At 40.1% G+C, this 20,095-nt stretch overlaps 1 protein-coding gene across 1 annotated transcript; it reads left to right on the top strand.

The window, feature by feature from the left end:
• Positions 1-12,762: 12,762 nt before the first annotated feature.
• Positions 12,763-19,699, top strand: LOC119424168 (angiotensin-converting enzyme-like). Its single transcript, XM_037691637.1, has 12 exons — positions 12,763-12,993; positions 14,841-15,011; positions 15,090-15,177; positions 15,430-15,573; positions 15,691-15,882; positions 16,120-16,217; positions 16,308-16,477; positions 16,543-16,766; positions 16,859-17,003; positions 17,109-17,207; positions 19,282-19,404; positions 19,483-19,699. Exons 1-12 carry the CDS (start codon positions 12,769-12,771, stop codon positions 19,697-19,699), a joined length of 1,896 nt encoding a protein of 631 aa, XP_037547565.1. The 5' UTR covers positions 12,763-12,768.
• Positions 19,700-20,095: the final 396 nt, after the last annotated feature.

Genomic DNA, 20,095 nt, shown 5'->3' with positions numbered 1-20,095 from the left:
GTGCAGTGAGCAAAACCCTGAAAGCATTTTTTCCATCAACCTGTTCCTAACAGACTTCTTATCTATTTAGAGCATTGTGAAGGTTCATCTCAAATGGACTTTCTCTCCAACAGAAGACAATATGATGTTCTGCAGTCTTTAATTAGTTTTTATTAGTGAGCATAACCCTGGATGAGAAAAATACCAATTCTGTTCCTTCCTGGGATTAACTCCCTCAGCTGAAGAAAAGGAAAAAGTCAGAGCTGCAGTGATGTTTGACATCATGAAACAAGACAAAATGGTCAACTTCTCCACTATTCAAGTAATGAACCCGGATGTGTCCTTTTATGAGAAAAGGTCTGTGAAAATATTATGTTTTCCCCACAATTTGCGTGTAAATCTTAATCAACTATCAATTTACCCCATTGTTGTTGTTTTAGGCAAGTGACTGACTGATGCTTCCTTGGGAAATGGTAATAAGATGATCTCTGTGTTCACGTTTGATAGACATTTGTCAAATTTGTATAGGAATCCTAGGTTTTCTGCCATAATTCCATAATCACTTTCCCCACAGCTAACAATCATTGGATCAATCCACTCTTCCACACCTGCACCTAATCCTGATGAGTACTCTACTGACTATTTATGGACCTGGCAGTCATTCTTCCAATGCTGGAACATAATGCTATCTTCTAACTTAAGTAACAGCCAGTAAATTTATCTATTGACAAAAAAAGACTAATCATTGTATTTTTCTTGTGCTTTATCAAGTCCTGCGCCACCATGCCTTTTGAAACCTTGTTGCTTCCTGTGATCATGCCAGTAACCATCCTGCTCCTGTAATATCCAAACATCAGCCTGGATCAAACACTGAGCACCACCGACCTGTCTGTCTCCATTATTCCTCACCTTTATGGATAAAATAACCTCTCTGACTTGGAATCCTAGGATTTAATTTCTCCCCACTCTCCAATGCTACAAACAACCAAAAATCAGACTTTAAAAACAACAATCTCAAACAAAACTGCTACTTTAAATGTTTTGCAGGTTGACAAAATCCAGGCGATCTATGTGATGGTACTGTGTCAAATCGGAGGCACCAGGATTGTTTTGAAGAGGAAGAAAGGGAAAAGCAAGACTTGGCAAAGCCTTTCTTGAAACTTAAGAACTTGTGGAGCTTCATGCTGATGAGATAACGTATAAAGACCAGAAATGTAAGAAAAGATGCAAACATATTGTATGTATACCTTGATTAATTGTTCACAATAGAAGTTTTAATTTGAGCATTTCCTTCCCTCCTCATTCTGACAGTCATGTGAGCAGCAAACTGGTTGTTCCACTCCAAGAAGGTGCTATTTATGACTGAGCTGAATAAGAAAATATGCAAACATACATTATGTTTGGCTTACCAACAGTATGCAACCAACAGTTCTTGTAAATCAGGCACTGTTTTTGTGTTTGTCAATCTGGAACAAGCAACATTCCCAAGCTGATTCTACAGGTGTTTAATGAGGTGGAGGTCAGAACTGCAGGCAAGCCATTCCGTTCTCTCCACTCCCAAATTCTCTAAATAGTCTCTGACAAACCCCACTCTGTGAAGACGTGTGGTCATCTTGAAGGATAGAATTCTGTCCCAGATAAGAATTTTTTTATTTGTCACAAGTGAAATTCATGTTAAACTCTACAAGCTTCAAACTACTAACAAGTGATTGCATGCCATCTTCACTGTAACGATTGCAGATCAGGAGAGTGGAGGTCGTGTTGCCTGGTACTCCTACTGTTACACATCAAACTGGTTTCCTTAGTTTGAAGGATTCATACCAAACTACAGTGTGAAATATATACCTGTTCATTTTGATAAGTCTGCTTTTTGCTGATACCAATCTGAATATTTAAAAGAAGAATTACAAACTGGATTCCAAAAAAGTTGGGACACTAAACAAATTGTGAATAAAAACTGAATGCAACGATGTGGAGATGGCAAACGTCAATATTTTATTCATAATATAACATAGATGACAGATCAAAAGTTTAATCTGAGTAAATGTAACATTTTAAAGGAAAAATATGTTGATTCAAAATTTCACAGTGTCAACAAATCCCAAAAAAGTTGGGACAAGTAGCAATAAGTGGCTGAAAAAATGAAATTGAGCATATAACGAACAGCTGGAAGACCAATTAACACTATTTAGGTCAATTGACAACATGACTGGGCATAAAAAGAGCTTCTCAGAGTGTCAGTGTCTATCAGAAGCCAAGATGGTAAGAGGATCATCAATTCCACCATTGTTGCGCCGAAAGATAGTGCAGCAATACCAGAATGGTGTTACCCAGCGTAAAATAGCGAAGACTTTTTTAAGTTATCATCATCAACCGTGCATAACATCATCAAAAGATTCAGAGAATCTGGAACAATCGCTGTGCGTAAGGGTCAAGGCGTAAAACTCTACTGGGTGCTCGTGATCTCTGGGCCCTTAAACGTCACTGCACCTCAAACAGGAATGCCACTGTCAACGAAATAACAGAATGGGCTCAGGAATACTTCCAGAAAGCAATGTCAGTGAACACAATCCACCGTGCCATCTGCCGTTGCCAGCTGAAACTCTACAGTGCAAAGAGGAAGCCATTTCTAAGCAAGCTCAGACGTTTGCACTGGGCCAGGGGTCATTTAAAATGGAGTGTGGCAAAATGGAAGACTGTTCTGTGGTCAGATGAGTCACGATTTGAAGTTCTTTATGGAACATTGGGACACCATGTCATCCAGACCAGAGAGGACAAAGATAGCCCCAGTTGTTATCAACGCTCCTTTCAGAAGCCTGCTTCACTGATGGTATGGGGTTGCATGAGCGCTTGTGGCATGGGCAGCTTGCATGTCTGGAAATGCACCATTAATGCAGAGAACTACAGTACAGCTCTGGACAAACTACCTGAAGGGGGAATTGAACAAGAAGCAGAACGAAGGACTGAGCATGTGCACTCAGGAAAAAAGTGCAGAGTATCAATGTTCAATCTTTAAATGTATTTAAGAAATAAACAGGAGATCAGCTGCACCTGGGAATTAACAACATTTTAAGATTCAGATTTAGATATTTTTTATTGTTTTTCACACCTCATGTGGTACATGTGGTGGAGCGAAATTATGTACACAGGGTCCCAGTTACATCCAACAATAAAATGTAAAATAAAAACAGTAATGAGATCTAAGATGTGAACTAAGGCTATGAACTAAGAAAAGCATCAACTAAATATACACTAAGCACTAATAGCATAAAAACAATAAAAATACGCTGAACAGCAGCATAAACATGAGTCTGTGTGAGCAGATGAGCACGCATGAACACAGTAACATTGAAACAAATCAGTAGCAACAAGATGTGATTTTTCACAGTGATTATTCTGGTTAGGGATTCATGAGTCTAACAGTCTCAGTGTAGAAGCTGTTCCTCAGTTTAGTGGTTCTACACTTAATGCTCCTTAACCTCCTTCCTGAGGGGAGCGGGGCAAAAAGTGTGTGTTGGGTGAGTGGGGTCCTTCATGATGCAGGTGGCTCTCTTCCTACATCTAGAGGTGTAAATGTCTGTGATGTGGGGAGACTGACTCCAGCAGACTTCTGTGCAGCCTTCACCACTCTCTGCAAAGCTTTTATTTCTGCAGCTGTGCAGCCTCCATGCCATACGTTGATGCTCGAGCACAGGATGCTCTCCACTGCACACCTGTAGAAGGAGGTGAGGACTGAGCTTCCCAGACCAACTCGGCTCAGCCGTCTGAGGAAGTAGAGTCTCTGATGAGCTTTCTTGATCAAGATGGTAGTGTTGTTGCCCCAGCTGATGTTGTCATTCATGTGTACACCCAAATACTTGTAGCTGGAGACCACTTCCACTGGAGATCCTCTTATATATATATTTTTTTTGGGGGGGGGGGTCCTTCTGAAGTCCACAATCATCTCCTTTGTCTTCTTCATATTGATGTGAAGGTTATTCTCCTTGCACCAGCTCTCCATGTGCGTACTGGTGAGGGTCCTTGTTGATGTTGATGGTTATTTTGATGTGGGTCATGACCAGTTTTTCGAAGCATTTAGCTACTATCGGGGTGAGGGCTATTTCCCAATAGTCATTCAGACCAGTAACTGTAGAGCTCTTTGGGACTGGGATGATGGTGGCAGCCTTCAGGGAGGTGGGAACTGTTGCCAAGGTAAGTGAGGAGTTAAAGATGTCAGCCAGAACCTTGCAGAGCTGATCAGCACATTCTTACACCTTCCCAGGGATGTTGTCTGGGCTGGTTGTTTTGTGAGGGTTAGTCTTCCTGAAAGTTCTCCTTACTTCTGCTGAGATCACGCTGAGAAGCTCTTCATCTGGTGGTGCGGTAAGTCTGGTGCTGGATGGTCCATTTGGTTTTCAAAGCATGCATAGAACTTGTTGAGAGCATCAGGCAGTGATAGGTCTCTAGGGCATTGTTCACTAATGCCTTTATAATCTGTTATACACTTAATGCCCCTCCACATGCTCCGTGGGTCTTGTGAGGTGAATTGACCCTCAATCCTCTTTGCATATGTGGCCTTGGCCCTCTTAATACCAGCAACCAGCTATTTACTTGTCCTTCTCAGCTCCTGTGAGTTTTCTGACCTGAAGGCTGTGTTCCTGGATTCCAACAGGTGCGAACCTCTGCATTCAGCCAAGGTTTTCTGTTCGGGTAACTTTTAACATATCTTATGGTGGTGACATCATGAGTACATTTACTAATGTACCCCAGAACCGAGGATGTGTATTGGTCTAGGTCTAGCACTCCCCCCCTCACCCCCCACCACCATTTTCAGCAGCTTCTCTGAAGACCTCCCAATCTGTTAGTTCAAAACAATCTCTCAGTATAGGGCCACTGTTCTGGATCCAAGATTTAACTTTCTTTTGTACCAGTCTGGAGCGTTTCAGCAGGGGCAGGTAAGCAGGAGCCAGGAAGATTGAGATGTGATCAGAGAATTCTAGGTGGGGATGGGGTTCAACTTTGTATGCATCTTTTACGTTTGTGTAAACACGGTCCAGCATGTTGTTTCCACGTGTTGGTATGGCCACATGCTGGTAAAATCTTGGGAGATAGTCTTTTAGGGGCCGTTTACACGGCAAATATTTTCAGTGAAACCGCAGCTTTCTCTCTGCGGTTCTGCTGATCATTTACACGACACCAGTGGCCCCCCTCTTTGAATCCGGAAGTTTCTGAACCCACCTTCAAGAGTGGAGGTTTTTCGCTGACCCCCCGCTGATAATGTAAACATCTCCCGCTGAGGCTTTGTGTTAAACCACATGCGCGCACACACGTGCAGACAGACAACATATTTCTATCAACATGGTGGCGGACACACTGCTTTCTGAACTACGACTGATGGAATATATTTTTAATCTCGTAGTTAATCTACGTCAGATTCCAGGTGCTGTGATCGACATCTGTGTTGGAAGAGACATAGTCTGATCCAGTTCTAATGTTGTTGTTTATAGAACAAGGCATGCGCACATGTGGCGCTGCACTATAACATACTTAAATGTGCTAAATAATAACAGTTTAATAATAATAAACAGTATTTATGTTAGTGTGAGAGATATAATGATGCTCTGAGCTTAATGAAGCTATCTGGATATTATGTAATTCAAATTTAAAATGATGCTAAACATATTGCGTGAACACTTAAAGTTGAAAATGAAGACATCAGGTTTAATTTTTTTAATTTTTTTATTCAACACCACGAACTGTATGTCACACAAACACTGATAATTAAACTGAACACACTATTAAAAACAAGTTAACTGTAAACTGCATTAATGAACTGGACTTTGCTCTGTTTTCATCCTGGAATCTGGTCCCACGTTGTTCATCTGGTTCAGGCTGTCACCCTGATTAATGCAGCTTAAAACATTGAATGGATTGAATAAATGATCTGAGGGGAATTTTAAATAAATAGTTCATCCAACAGGGCAGCACGGTGGCGCAACTGGTAGAGCTGCTGCCTCTCAGCGAGCAGGTCCCTGGTTCAAACCCCGGTCCAGGGGCCTTTCTGGGTGGAGTTTGCATGTTCTCTCCGTGCATGCGTGGGTTTTCTCCGGGTGCTCCGGTTTCCTCCCACAGTCCAAAAACATGCATGTTAGGCTGATTGGTAACTCTAAATTGTCCCTAGGTGTGAGTGAGAGAGTGAGTGGTTGTTTGTCTCATTTGTCTCTGTGTGGCCCTGTGATGGACTTGTGACCCGTCCAGGGTGTACCCCGCCCCTCGCACAGTGATTGTTGGACATGGGCACCAGCGACCCCCGTGACCCAAAATGGAATAAGCGGGTACAGAAAATGGATGGATGGATGGAGTTCATCCAACATCTCTTTCTTCGAGGTCCTCCTGCAGTGCACCTGGGCCGAGCTTTGTTCAGAACCGGTCCGCCTGGTGGAAGGACAGCTTCTTCTTCTTTCAGGAAAAATAAAAATAAAAACTCAGTTGGTTGTGTGATTCAAGGAAACACAAGCAAACATTATTAAGAATGTTGATTTACCTGTAGTAAATCAGCTACTGATTATCACGGATTAAAGTCCGACATCGTCTACTCGGGTCTGGTCCACTCAGCGACCGGTGTGGAGTTGTTAGATGAAGCGGTCCTGCTTGCCGTCAAATCTGTCAACTTTTATCCAAAATCCAGCTTTAATTTGTTGTTAGCTGAGCTTTTAGCCCAAAGGAAAGGAGCGTGCCAAGGCAGCACGCATGCACATTAGGTGAAGGTACAAAATTCACAGCGCCAACTAATGACCCGGCATGGTAACTACAGCGGATTTGGGAGGGCGGGGGGGGGGGGGGGGGGGGGGGGATTCCTGCAGATGCATGTAAACACAAAATCCGACCGTGTCAACCCAGATCTTTTCTTCTAATTAACATACGAAACAAACCTATGTTTACCCCCACTGTGTCCGTGTAAATAGGGCCATAGATTCATGTGTTTAAAGTCTATGTAAAGAGCCTCAAGGTGTTTGCTGAAGAGATCATGAAGTTCCTGCAGAGCATTGTTAGCATTAACATCCGGGGCAATATAAACAACTGTTATGAAAGCCACTGTGAACTCACAGGGTAGATAATGTGGTCGACATTTCAATGTTAGCTGCTCCAAAGCCATGGAGTATGAGCTTTTTACCAGCGTACAGTTTATGCACCAACTTTTACTCACGTAAATGCATACTCCACCTCCCCTTATCATCTGGGGGTTCCGGGCTGATGGCGTGCTGAACGGACGCATCACTCAGAGCTATTAATATGAGTCCCGATGTTAAAAGAGATTTAAAGTAATTTCCACAAGTAATACAGCTGCTCGACTTCAGTTACAAAGATGATCCAACGAAAAGACCCACAAACTTCTAAAAAAGGGCTTTTTAAATCTACTCCGAGTCGTCAGTCGGAAGGCTCGGAGCACAGCTACGCAGCCAATGGAGGCGGCTAATACTAATAGCAAACGAGACAGAGGAGCCACCACACCAACAAATACACCTGAAAAGAATCAAGCGGAAAAGAAAATGAAAGGTACCAGTGATGAGGAGGAGGTCTCGGAGAAGTCAGTCGGGACAATCCTTTGTGCATTAGAGGCTTTGGAAACGCGTGTGAGGCAGCACGGTGGCCCAACTGGTAGAGCTGCTGCCTCTCAGCGAGCAGGTCCTTGGTTCAAATCCCGGTCCGGGGGCCTTTCTGGGTGGAGTTTGCATGTTCTGTCCGTGCATGCGTGGGTTTTCTCCGGGTACTCTGGTTTCCTCCCACAGACCAAAAACATGCATGTTAGGCTGATTGGTAACTCTAAATTGTCCCTAGGTGTGAGTGAATGGTTATTTGTCTCGTTTGTCTTTATGTGGCCCTGTGATGGACTTGCGACCCGTCCAGGGTGTACCCCGCCCCTCGCACAGTGATTGCTGGACATGGGCACCGGCGACCCCCGTGACCCAAAATGGAATTAACGGGTATAGAAAATGGATGGATGGATGGATGGATGGAACCGCGTGTTGAAACTTTGGGAGCTCGTGTTGATGACCGCCTGGAGGGCATTAGCGGCCAGCTACAACAACACAGCTCCATGCTAGCATCAATAGCTAAAACGGTGCAACTGAACTCTGAGGATATTCAAGAGTGTAAAAGCAAAGTTAAAAGGGTGGAGATGCAAGTTGAGCTTCTTCAAAAGGAAAAGGAGGAAATGAAGGAACGTTTGGTGGGTCAAGAAAAATATAAAAGAAGATGGTGCCTACGGATTAAAGGAAAAAAGGGCAAAGTTAATGAAAACATCAGAGCTGAAGTCGTGGAGTTGCTGAGCAGAATTCTACCTGATCGGGCTGGAAAGATGGAGGATGCTGTTGACGTCGTTCACAGAGTGGGAAGATCAACGGAAGGTCGACACAGACAAATTATAATCCTCTTCTCCAAGAGAAGTGTCAGAGATGAGGTGTGGAAGAAAACAAAGTCATCACAGATCTGCAGAGATGAAGGTCTGAAGTTTGCAGAGGACCTGACCCAGGAGGACTTGAAGTCAAGACAAGCGCTGTGGCTGAGAATTGAGCAGGCAAGAAAGGAGGGTAAGGCTGCAGGATTCAGAGGAGCCTTCGCCTACATCGAAGGGAGGAGAGTTTTTTAGCTGAAGTTCAAGCACTGTTTTGATGTTTAGATGAAACTTGAAGCTTTTCTGTTACAGTGGAGATTGTTTTGTTTTTCAAGGGTCTATTAAGGGGACTCTACTCTCAGGGTTTTTTACTCTACCTCCTATAACCTAAGTTTTTAATTTTTTATTTGTTTTCTATTGTTATTGTTCTTAATGTGTTCAGTATTCAATTTAAAGACTGAGATTCTATTTTCTTCTTTTAATGCAAGAGGGCTCAAAGACTCTATTAAGCGTATAAGGCTGTTTTTTTATTTTGCAAAGGTCAAAAGGCTAACTGTTTCTTTCTTCAAGAGACGCACTCGGAGTTAACTGATGTGAAGTTTTGGACTCAACAATGGGGTGATAAGATCATTTTTAGTCATGGCACAAATCGTTCTGCAGGAGTAGCTATTTGTTTAAATAGATGTCCAGGAAAGGTTATTTTTCAGGAAATAGACGACGCTGGACACTGGGCAGCAGGTGTTTTAGATATTGACAGCAATTTGTTCATCATTGTTAATGTTTATGGATACAACAATGACCAAAAAAAACAAACAGTTATTACATCAAGTCACAACAATTATAAAAAACAATGCAGCTGAATTATCCCACTGAGCACGTTGTTGTTGGGGGTGATTTTAATTGAACTCCAGATGAATGATGGACAGATGCCCTTCCAAACAATCTCAGGTGACAAACCCAATCATGGGTGACTTTATGAATACCAATAAACTTGTTGATGTTTGGAGAAACATAAACTCTAACATTAGACAGTATTCTTGATTTAAACCTGACGGACAATCAAGATCAAGAATTGATTATTGGTTAATTACAGATTCTATACTTGAACACGTCACAGAAGCCAAGATCTCTTGTAGCCCTTTAAGTGATCACTGCACCATAAACCTGCGAATATCCAAAAATGAAACTAAAAATAATTTCAAAGTTTACTGGAAATTCAATGCTAACTTTTTAAAGAATGACGAATATTGTAAAAGTATTAGTAAAATAATTCAAGATGTAAAAAATGACAAAAGTTTAGTGACAGCAATACAAAAATGGGAATTCTTCAAATTTACTGTTAGAAAATTTTCTATTTCCTTCAGCAAAAAATTACAAAAGAGAGACAAATGGAAGAAACTAAACTAACCAAGGAACTAATCTTATATTATCATAAATCTGACGAGTAAGGAAGACAAAATTAATATCAATAATTTACAATGTAAACTGGATGAATATTATCAAAATAAAGCCCATGGAGCATACATACGGTCAAGAGCCAGGTGGCTGGAAGAGGGTGAGAAAAATACTTCATATTTTTGTAATTTGGAAAAACAAAAACAGATGAAAAATACAATTAACAGTCTCATAATTAATGGTGAGGAAGTTACAGAAACAAAACAAATATCCAGAGAAGTTAAGGACTTTTACAGTAATCTGTTTACATCCTCATATTCTAAACAAGACTCAGAATCCTTTTTTATCAAAATTAAAAATTTGATCCCTAACAATGATGAGACATTTAGGTCCATTTGTGAAGAGGATTTTCAAATAGAAGAATTTGAGTGTGTTATTAAAAAAGTAGCATCAGATAAAGCTCCTGGATCAGATGGTATTACAGCAAATTTTTACAAATTCTTCTGGAAGGACATAAAAAAACGGTTGTTTGATGCAGTTATGGAGTGTATTCATAAAAAAGAATTGATGACAACAATGAAACAGGGTGTCATCATATTGATACCCAAACCAGGAAAAGATAAAACAAACTTGAATAATTTCAGACCCATCACACTTCTCAACACAGAATATAAAATATTTACTACAGTTCTTGCAGCTCGGTTAAAAGAAGGTTTATCTGATATAATTAGCTCCACTCAGTCTGGTTTTCTCAAAGGTAGATCAATTAATAACAATATTCGTCTGGTTCTAGATTTAATTGAATATGCCCACTTAATCCCTGATGACAGTATGATCTTATTTCTGGATTTTCAGAAAGCTTTTGATTCGGTGGAGCATCCTTTCATTTTTGAAACATTCAAACATTTTGGCTTTGGTGAGAAGTTTTTAAACATAATCAAAATGCTGCATACAGATGTTAACAGCTGTGTTTCCTTAGCAGAAGGAACAAGTCCCAGATTTACAATAAAAAGAGGGATTAGACAAGGATGCAGTGTTTCACCTCTCCTGTTCATCACGTTACTGAGCTCTTGGCTATCTCTATAAGAAACTCCAGACTTCATGGTTTACAATTTATGAATCAGAATATTATTATAAGTCAGCGAGCAGACGATACAACTCTGTTTCTAAAAAATAAAGATCAGATTCCACTGGCGATCCAAACAGTAGAAGCATTCTATAAAGCATCAGGATTAAAATTAAACTTGGAAAAGTGTGATTTAATGAGTATTCATGATTGTTCTCAATCATCTTATTACAATATACCGGTCAAACTGGAGGTTCGATATCTGGGCATTTGGGTCACAAAAACTGCAAGCAATTGTGTCAAACTGAATGTTGACAATCATATTAATAAATGCAAATTGATATTAAATAACTGGTTGCAGAGAGACTTAACTCTTTCTGGTAGGACATTACTAACGGAAATGTTTACCCTGCATCCTCCATAGCCATACCTCCAAAGATTATTAAGGAAATTAATAAATTAAACTTTAACTTTATTTGGAGAAATAAACATCATTATATCAAAAAAGGAGATACAGTTAAAAATTATGAAGATGGTGGGATTAAAGCAATAGATTTTGAAATAATGAATGGCGTATTAAAACTTAAATGGCTTCAATCTTTTCTTAAAAATGGTCATGAGCTTTGGTTTGCAAACTCTCAAATAGTATTATTACCTAAATTTAAGTTTATGATGGTTGATATGATAATTTGTTTAAGAATATGTTGACCTTAGGAGGTATGATTGTAGGTATTTGTATATGTTTATATGTATCATTGTAATTTGAGATTGTCATTTGTTGTTCTATTTGTGTTCTTTTGTTCTGTATGTTCAGTAGTTCAGTAAAGTTAAAAAAACAAAAAAACCTCCGCCTCCCCTTGATTTCCCCGTTAGCTCGCTGCAACAGTCTACTCGGAAAAAATGTCTGCCATCCTTGCTGAAACCCGCATGTCGCTGGTAATCCAAGATTCCATGAGACAAAGCACCGCACACTTCATCATCTCCGCTGAGGCGCTCACTCTCAGATGAAGGAAATAAACAGGAAATGTTCAAAATTGAAGACTCATCAAATAAAATAAAGGAAATCAACAAGATGCAAATTTTTCCTTCTGACTAGATTTGTTCATCCTGGATTCTGGGGTTTCAAAAACAAGTTTTGGGTCAACAGATTGTCATGAAAGTTGCACAAAGTGTAGAAAAGTGTTTATACTAAATTCTTACATTCCTTTTAATGAATCCTTTAAGTCAGTGTGCTGCTTGATCGTTGGAATCTGAGTCAAATGCTGAGGATTATATTTTTAACCTGGATTTAAAAAATGTATTTAATACAAGAGATGGAAATGGACTTCAATAAAAAAAGTTCACATATTTTCCCAGGAAAATGAATATCTGTAGAAATATTATCTCCTTGCTTTACAGTTATACTCTCACTAGCATTGTTGATGTCCCTCGTGCAAGTTCCCAATGATAGTTTGTGATCTTTATTAATTGTGAAGACTGCAGATAAGATGCACTGCCTGAATTTAGAATATAGACACAAAACATATAAATCTATGCCGGATAAAAGAAAACAACCTCCTCCTTCCAGTATTTTTCTTTTCAACCCCTCTCTTTCATCCCTGATGTTTTTAAACGTCCCCTCCCTCATTTATTTGTCTCCAAGAAGAAAAATGTCATGGAGTGAAATATGTGGAGTCCCTCCCAGATTCTTCACTGCTGTGCCTCTCATTGAGGAGCCTTCCCTCCATTGGGCTTGCAGGCATCAAGATTTAGTTCAGATATGCCTTGTGGTGTAATGCGGGTTGGGTCAAAAGGGCCTTTATAAAGAAGTGTTGGTTGGTTTCTGTGTGTTTTACCAGCAGCCAGGCTGGAATAGATGCACATGAGGAAACAAACATTTTGTTGGAGAATTGTTTAAGGCACTGCAGTAGTACCTTAGTTCTTCTTTCCACTTTGCCTGAAGTTGCAGCTAACCATGGACAGCTTGGTCAGGTCCCTGCTGCTCCTTCTACTGCCTGTCGTGGTGCTGAGTGAAGATCTGCCAGAGAGCTGGCAGCCAGGAAACTACACAAACAGCACCTCTGATGCACTCAGGTTCCTCAGTGACTACAACAGCACTGCTGAGGAGGTGTTCTTCTACAGCGTGTCTGCCAGCTGGAACTACGAAACTAACATAACAGAATACAACTCCAAGCTTCAGGTAGGAGCTAAATCTCTTCATTCCCACTCTGATTATCCTCACATTTTGTCACCACAGATACATTCAGGGGCAGTTTTCTAGCTTTGACAGCTGTAAGAAAAGGAATAAATTCTACCTGGATGCTGAATTATAAATAACAATGCCATAATTGACTATTAAAGAAGCCAAACTTGGAGTATCTGTCTATTGTCAAGAGTTCATACGTCATTCAATTCAATTAAAAAATACTTTATTAATCCCAGAGGGAAATTATTTGTTGCTGTAACTCGTTATCCTCGTTTCATTAAGAGATGTTATAGATACTGATGGCTGTAGGCAGGAAGGATCTCTTGTAAAGGTCCATCCCACAGTGGATCCTAAGAAACTGGCTGCAGATGCCGTCCGATCTGTCCACCCTGACTCGGCTGGCCTCTCGGTTCCCCCGGGCTGTAGGACCGCCCGAATGCCAGACAGAACTCCTCCCAGAGCGATGGCCACTCCTCCCAGCAGTCTGCCGAGCTCCTGGTCGCTACGGACAACCAACTGTAGGTGCTGAGGGACGATCTTGTCCTTCCACTGTCATGAGCCATGCCTCCTGCTAGTTCCAGGATCTCAGTGGTCAGGCACTCAAGCACAGCTGGCAGGTAGATGAGAATGCGTCCACAGAACATCCTTTCAACTCATTTGAGATTTGGGGCTGTAGTTGAGATATTATTTGAGCTTTTGAGATGTTAATCAGCTGCTGTTGGTTGTAGAAAACTGCCTTGTTGCCATGGTTACGCATCATAACAAATGTCCAAAACTAAAAAACTTTCAGTAAAAATCTTTCCAGCTGCACAGCATCTGATACCAGAGGAAACAATAATCCAAAAAATGTGACTTACATCCAGAAAAAGAGAAATTAATGTTTCCAAAAAGCAAAATCTCAGAATGAAAGTAACAGAGCTGCTCCAACATGCAGCCACCTTGAGCGGTGCAATTCTAGAACATGCCTGATTATGCCAAATCTCCCTATACATTTTAGTAGTATCTGGCAGATTTATAAAACGTCATCAATACTCTCATCACTTCATTTAAAACCCCACTTTTCTTTCTTTGCTCTTTTCTTTTTTGCTCAGTGAGTTTTAAGTTGCTGCAACACTTTGGTAGCTGTCATATTGCAGATTGTGATTTTGTCTCAGTTTAATGTATATAGAAAATTACACCTGCAGAGGCATATTTAAATCAGTGACATTTTATATAACTTTTATTCATAATTGTTGTTTTTAACTTTAGCAACTATAGCTTAGGTTTTTGTACAAGAAAAATGGCATATTGCATATAAAGTTTATATGAATGAGGAAAATGTGACTGACTGATGCAGTGTTCATGATTCTCTAAATTATGCATTATCTATTTGGCAGACACAACTAAAATGGTAATTGTGCTGAGACAAGACAGTCAAAGGCTCATTGATGCAGGTTGTGTCACAATAATTGGCAAACCATAAAATCTGGACTATTGTTTTTGAGTCTACCTGAATCTATTCTGCAGTGTGTAATGCTTGCAATTGTCTCTTACTAACAGGTCATTAAAAAGCAATCTTCTGTGGGGAAAACCATACAAATTGTTATAAGTTTTAACTGGAATGCAGGTTAAGAACTACGTTGCTAGAGCATGGAGGAATTACAAGTCTGAAAAAAACTGCTCCTTTATGGAGCAGCAGGAACAGCAGCATTAACTCTGTATGTAAAAGAACATTAGATAACTCGGATAATCTTTCTTATTCATTTTTTGACTCATCCTGTTAAACATTCCACAGACTAACTTTATTTAAACCGATCAAATTGAAGATCAGTCATATTCAAACTGCTGTCTCCTTGTCTTAGGTCAAAGCAGACCTTGAAGAACAAGCCTTTATTCAAGCCTGGGGATTCAAGGCCAAGGAGACCTTTTCAGATAAATTTCTGGACTCTCTTCCAAACCCTAAAGACAAAAGGCTGATGAGTGGAATCAAGGTGCTGGGTGCTGCCAACCTCCCACAGGCTGAAAGAGAAGAGGTTTGTTTGTCTGTAATCACAAGTTTGTCAAAGTGACACTCTGCTGATCTCTTAAAACATCAAATGTTTGTCCTTTAGTTCAACACCATCCTCAGCACCATGGAACGTATTTATTCTACAGCTAAGGTACACCCTGAGCCAAACATCAGCTGGAGCATGAATCCTGGTGAGTAAAGTGCTTTAAAATACCCCACCACACGCGCACACACACACACACACACACACACACACCAGAATATGGAAGTAATCCTAAAGTAAACAGTTACAGAATCAGATGAGTTTTTATGGTAGACTTGGCCTCTTTTTATAGCTTATGTTCTTTAACGTGAAGCTCGGTTTTATTTTAAACATTTTTTCTGCTGTTTGTTCCATAAGTTTTGTGTGTTCATCTTTGACTGATTAATGTCTTTTCTTGCAGATCTCACAGGAATCATGGCTAGAAACAGAAGCTACAAGCAGTTGCTGTTTGCTTGGGAAGGCTGGCACAATGCAGCAGGTGTGCCTGTGAAACAGTATTACCCAAGATATGTGGAGCTCAGCAACAAAGCTGCACAAGCTGATGGTAAGAAAGACCACCTGAAATTTTTGTTCTCAAGTACTGCATTCAATATTCTAAAGTTTCAGATAAAAATGGCAAAAGAATGATAGAAACAACTGAATGGAAAACATTTCTCTCTAGGATATGAAGACACTGGAGCATATTGGCGCTCTTGGTATGAAAGTGAAACTTTTGAGCAGGATATAGAGAAACTCTTCAAGACCATCAAGCCACTCTACCTGAACCTGCACGCCTTTGTGCGCCGTCAGCTCTACAACTTCTATGGCCCCAAGTATATCAATCTAAAAGGACCAATCCCTGCCCACCTGTTGGGTAAGATGCATGACATTTTTTTAAAACCTTTAAAGAAATTTAACTTGAATGTGAGGCATTATAAACATTTATATTTCAAATAATATAATTATAAAGTATTTACAAACACAATCTTCATGAACATCTCAAAAACAATGGGAGAACAGTCATAATACAAATCTGTGATTAATGCATGAAGGCTTTTCTTTTAGTCCTGCATGGTAAGTCAGAATGACGATATAATCATGTTTCCACCAGGAAATATGTGGGCCCAAACTTGGAATAACATTTATGATATGATGACACCATTTCCTAAGAAACCCAACGTGGATGTTACAAATGAAATGGTCAAACAAGTGAGTGTGACAAGACTTGTTCATGCCACTGAAGTGGTGTTGGGTGGGGTGTGTTAGGTGATATGACTTTTGTCAAATGGTCTTTCTCAGGGCTACAATGTCACTCACATGTTCCATGTGGCTGAGGAGTTCTTCACATCTTTGGGTTTAGAGGCGATGCCCAGAGAGTTCTGGGAAAAATCTATGTTTGTTAAGCCTAAAGACAGAGAGGTTGTTTGTCAAGGATCTGCTTGGGATTTTTTAAACCACAAAGATTTCAGGTAAATCACATTTATCTCCTAGTTCTGACTGAAATGTTGGTATGTTAACGTTTAATGTTCTTCAGGATTTTACAGTGCACCACAGTGACGATGGAACAGCTCATGAGTGTTCATCATGGAATGGGAGACATAGAGTATTTCCTGCAGTACAAGGACCAACATGTGGGCTTCCGTAGCGGAGCCAACCCTGGTTTCCTTCAAGCTATTGGAGACATTATAGCTCTTTCAGTTTCCACACCAAACCATCTGCACAAAATCAACCTGCTGGAGTCTGCATCATCTGATGCTGGTAATATTTCCAAATACTTCTCTTCAATTAATATGATGAACTGGCAAAATGGTTTGGAATGTTCCAGTTTAAATATATATATTTTTTTCTAGAAACTGATCTTAACTTCTTATTGAAAATGGCTCTGGAGGAGATAGCTTTTCTTCCTTTTGGCTACCTCATTGACCTCTGGAGATGGAGTGTGTTCAGTGGAATCACCACTCCAGACAATTACAACTCTGATTGGTGGCACCTCAGGTAGGACGATACGTAAACATTATGTACTTTAAATAAGTACAAGGCTGACACTTATGTTCTTAAAATTATGTTGTTCTTAAAATGACATTCTAATGTTTTAAATAGAACAAAATACCAAGGAATTTGTCCACCAACTATACGTACAGAGGAGCACTTTGATCCTGGTGCAAAATATCATATCCCTGGCAATTATCCATATATCAGGTACTGTTCCTCTGCCATTTTTTATTATTTTGCTTTTCTCCGGCTGCTCATTTTTTGAAGGGTTTCCATAGACAGCATACTCTCTAGACTCGAGAGGAATAGGCAGTTGTTTTGCACTGGGTGCCCTTCCTTACGGACGCTGAGCTAAAACAGCCCTCTTTGTGGAGCAGAGGGCAGCTATCAAAGGAGCCTGTGCAGTAGCGTGGGGGGAGGGGTTTCAGGTACTTACTCAAGGGCTTGGAATGGGGTAAATGAGGGTAGATGCAAGTGTGGATGCTTCACTTTTCCAAACCGCACTATGACTGCAATAAAGGTGAACATAGTCATTCACAAACAAGAATCAGAATGTTATCCTTAAATTTACAGTTTTGTGTTTGATGTGGCAGAAGCACCATGCTCTTAATGCTAAGTGCACTACCTTGTTCACACATGCTATGCATTATATGTATGCCTGAAATGGGCATTACATATGAGATGAGGATGATTTGAGAAGTATGCATTGTTTTTTTTTTTTAACAACACTGTAGATGAACAGATGCTGGGATATATTCATCATTTAACGCGGGTTCCTCATTTTTCTGGACTGAATAAAACGTGCATTGAATTTAAGGAAATGCAAACGTGAGACGTCATTTATATTTGACCCATCAAAATGAATGCGGTCATTTATTTACAGAATCAAATTTAACATCAAACATTTACATTAATTTGGCAAATTATGAAAATAACAATATAAGCAATCAATCAGGAAAAATCATACGGCCATGATTTTTCCGTTGCTGCACCACAAACATTTATAAAACTGTACAACTATGATCTTTTACCCACACGGATGTGAATAAGCACTTTACACAGACATTTCTAAATATCTGGGAGAATTTCTACTTGATAGAAAGTTAAAGATGAAAGAAGTTAAAGGGAGTAAGATTGAATGGGAAGGGAGGAATGTTCACCAGAACCGACACTCTCCATCAGAAGCCCAGCTCTCCTTCGGTACGCTTGGTAGGAAACTTGATCCATTACCTTTCTGAAGATTTATCAGCAGATATGGAATTCCGTTAACGCTACCTGTCCAGCGTCTCCTGATGGGGCTGTAGCTCGTCAGAAGTAGTGGCTAGTGAAAGTTATAATCCCATGGAACTCGGAAGAGCCTTTTGTCATGTCAAGATCATCCCGTCTCTAACAGAACTTGAGCAGAACCAGCAGAAAACTCTCCAGCACTCCAGCAACTTCAGAACTCCAGAACTCTAGAAGTCTGACAACTCTCCAACTCTGTGACTCTGAGTCTCTGTGTAGACCAGGAAGTACTGACATTTTAAAGACTCTTTCCCGGTTCACTTTTTGGGATTTTTCATTGGTCAGAAACGACCAGACGGGGTGGGTTTTGTGACGTAAGAGGTTAGAGACAGCGAGAATTGTTATGGGACAGCTCAGAAATGTTCTCACAGACCGAGAGGGTTTTGTTTTGGCGTGTTTCAGGAAACAGGTGCAAAACATCTCTACTTACGTCTGAGAGGATTCTAAAACATGACAGTTTTAACATAACAACTTGTTTTTCGTTTGACTGTAACCTTGTAAACGCACACACTTGCTCATTCAAAAGCAGAAATCAGAAAAATGCATAATTACTCTGTAACAGCTTTTAACATGAGTTCTAACTGCATGAGAATAAAAATCATTACTCAGTTAATAAAATTGATTAGTTCACTGCAACATCTAAAATGGTTTGAACTAAGACACTTTGATTATCAACATTTGTGGTAGTAATGATAATAAAAAAGAGAGTGTTCTTTTCACTTGAATCTTCAAGAAAGAAAGTCTCAGGATGGGTGAACCTGTATTTATGTATTCAAATACATGAAATGACAGTTCCTGTCCCACAAGGTTCTAAAGGTCAAGAGTTTTGACCTTAGACTTAGTTTCGACGTAGGCCTAGTCCACTACAACACTATCACTCTACAATGGGAGGAAGCCTGTTGCAGAGGCCAAGGCAGTGTTTAAGTTACTTCAGCTGGTTTTTCTTAAATAAAATAAATGCAGTCAAGATAAAACAATGTTGTCCCCCTCAATGCAGCTATTTTGTCAGCTACATTCTGAAATTCCAGTTTCATGAGAAACTGTGCCAGGCTGCCAACCACACAGGTCCCCTGCACACATGTGACATCTACCAATCTGCAGAAGCAGGAACCATTCTAAAGTAAGTCAACTTACTAACTGGATCTCTGTTTATTAGACACTGTGAACGATGGGTTAAAAGTATTATCTCCTCCCCAAGGAAAGTTCTTCAAGCTGGCTCTTCCAAACCTTGGCCTGATGTGCTTGAAGATGCTATAGGTACCAGGGAGATGAGTGCCAGCTCACTGATGAAATACTTTGAACCTGTAACTAAGTGGCTGGAGAAACAAAATGTGAATGAGACCTTGGGATGGCCTGAATTTGCTTGGGTTCCACCAATTCCTGAAGGCTACCCTGAAGATATTGGTAAGAATTAAATAAAGCACAGCTGTAGTCATGACTCTCCACTTTTAGTTTACTAACTAAACTTCTTTGTCATATATACGAATAAGCTTGATTCAAGGCAACTTCTGGAAGAACGTAGCTGAAGTGGTGCGGAGTGCATACACAACCTCCTGGACATAAAGACGTTATGGTGAGAATGGTTGCCAAACAGCTTCATAAAAGGCTTCGTCATTCATCTAATCTGAACAACTTTTGAACGTTGCATCAAAATATAAAATCAATAAATATTGTCAATAAATCGAATAGACTCATTATTCATGGTGTTCATGAAGTTCTAGAATTGCGCCGTTCAAGGTGGCTGCATGTTGGAGCAGCTCTGTTACTTTCATTCTGAGATTTTGCTTTTGGAAACTCTTATTCCTCTTTTT

Source organism: Nematolebias whitei, chromosome 17 (assembly GCF_014905685.2).
Source record: "Nematolebias whitei isolate Nwh7 chromosome 17, NemWhi1, whole genome shotgun sequence".
NCBI classification, from domain to species: domain Eukaryota; kingdom Metazoa; phylum Chordata; class Actinopteri; order Cyprinodontiformes; family Rivulidae; genus Nematolebias; species Nematolebias whitei.
Note: the sequence above shows the minus strand (reverse complement) of the source record. Positions and strands in the feature narration are given on the sequence as shown.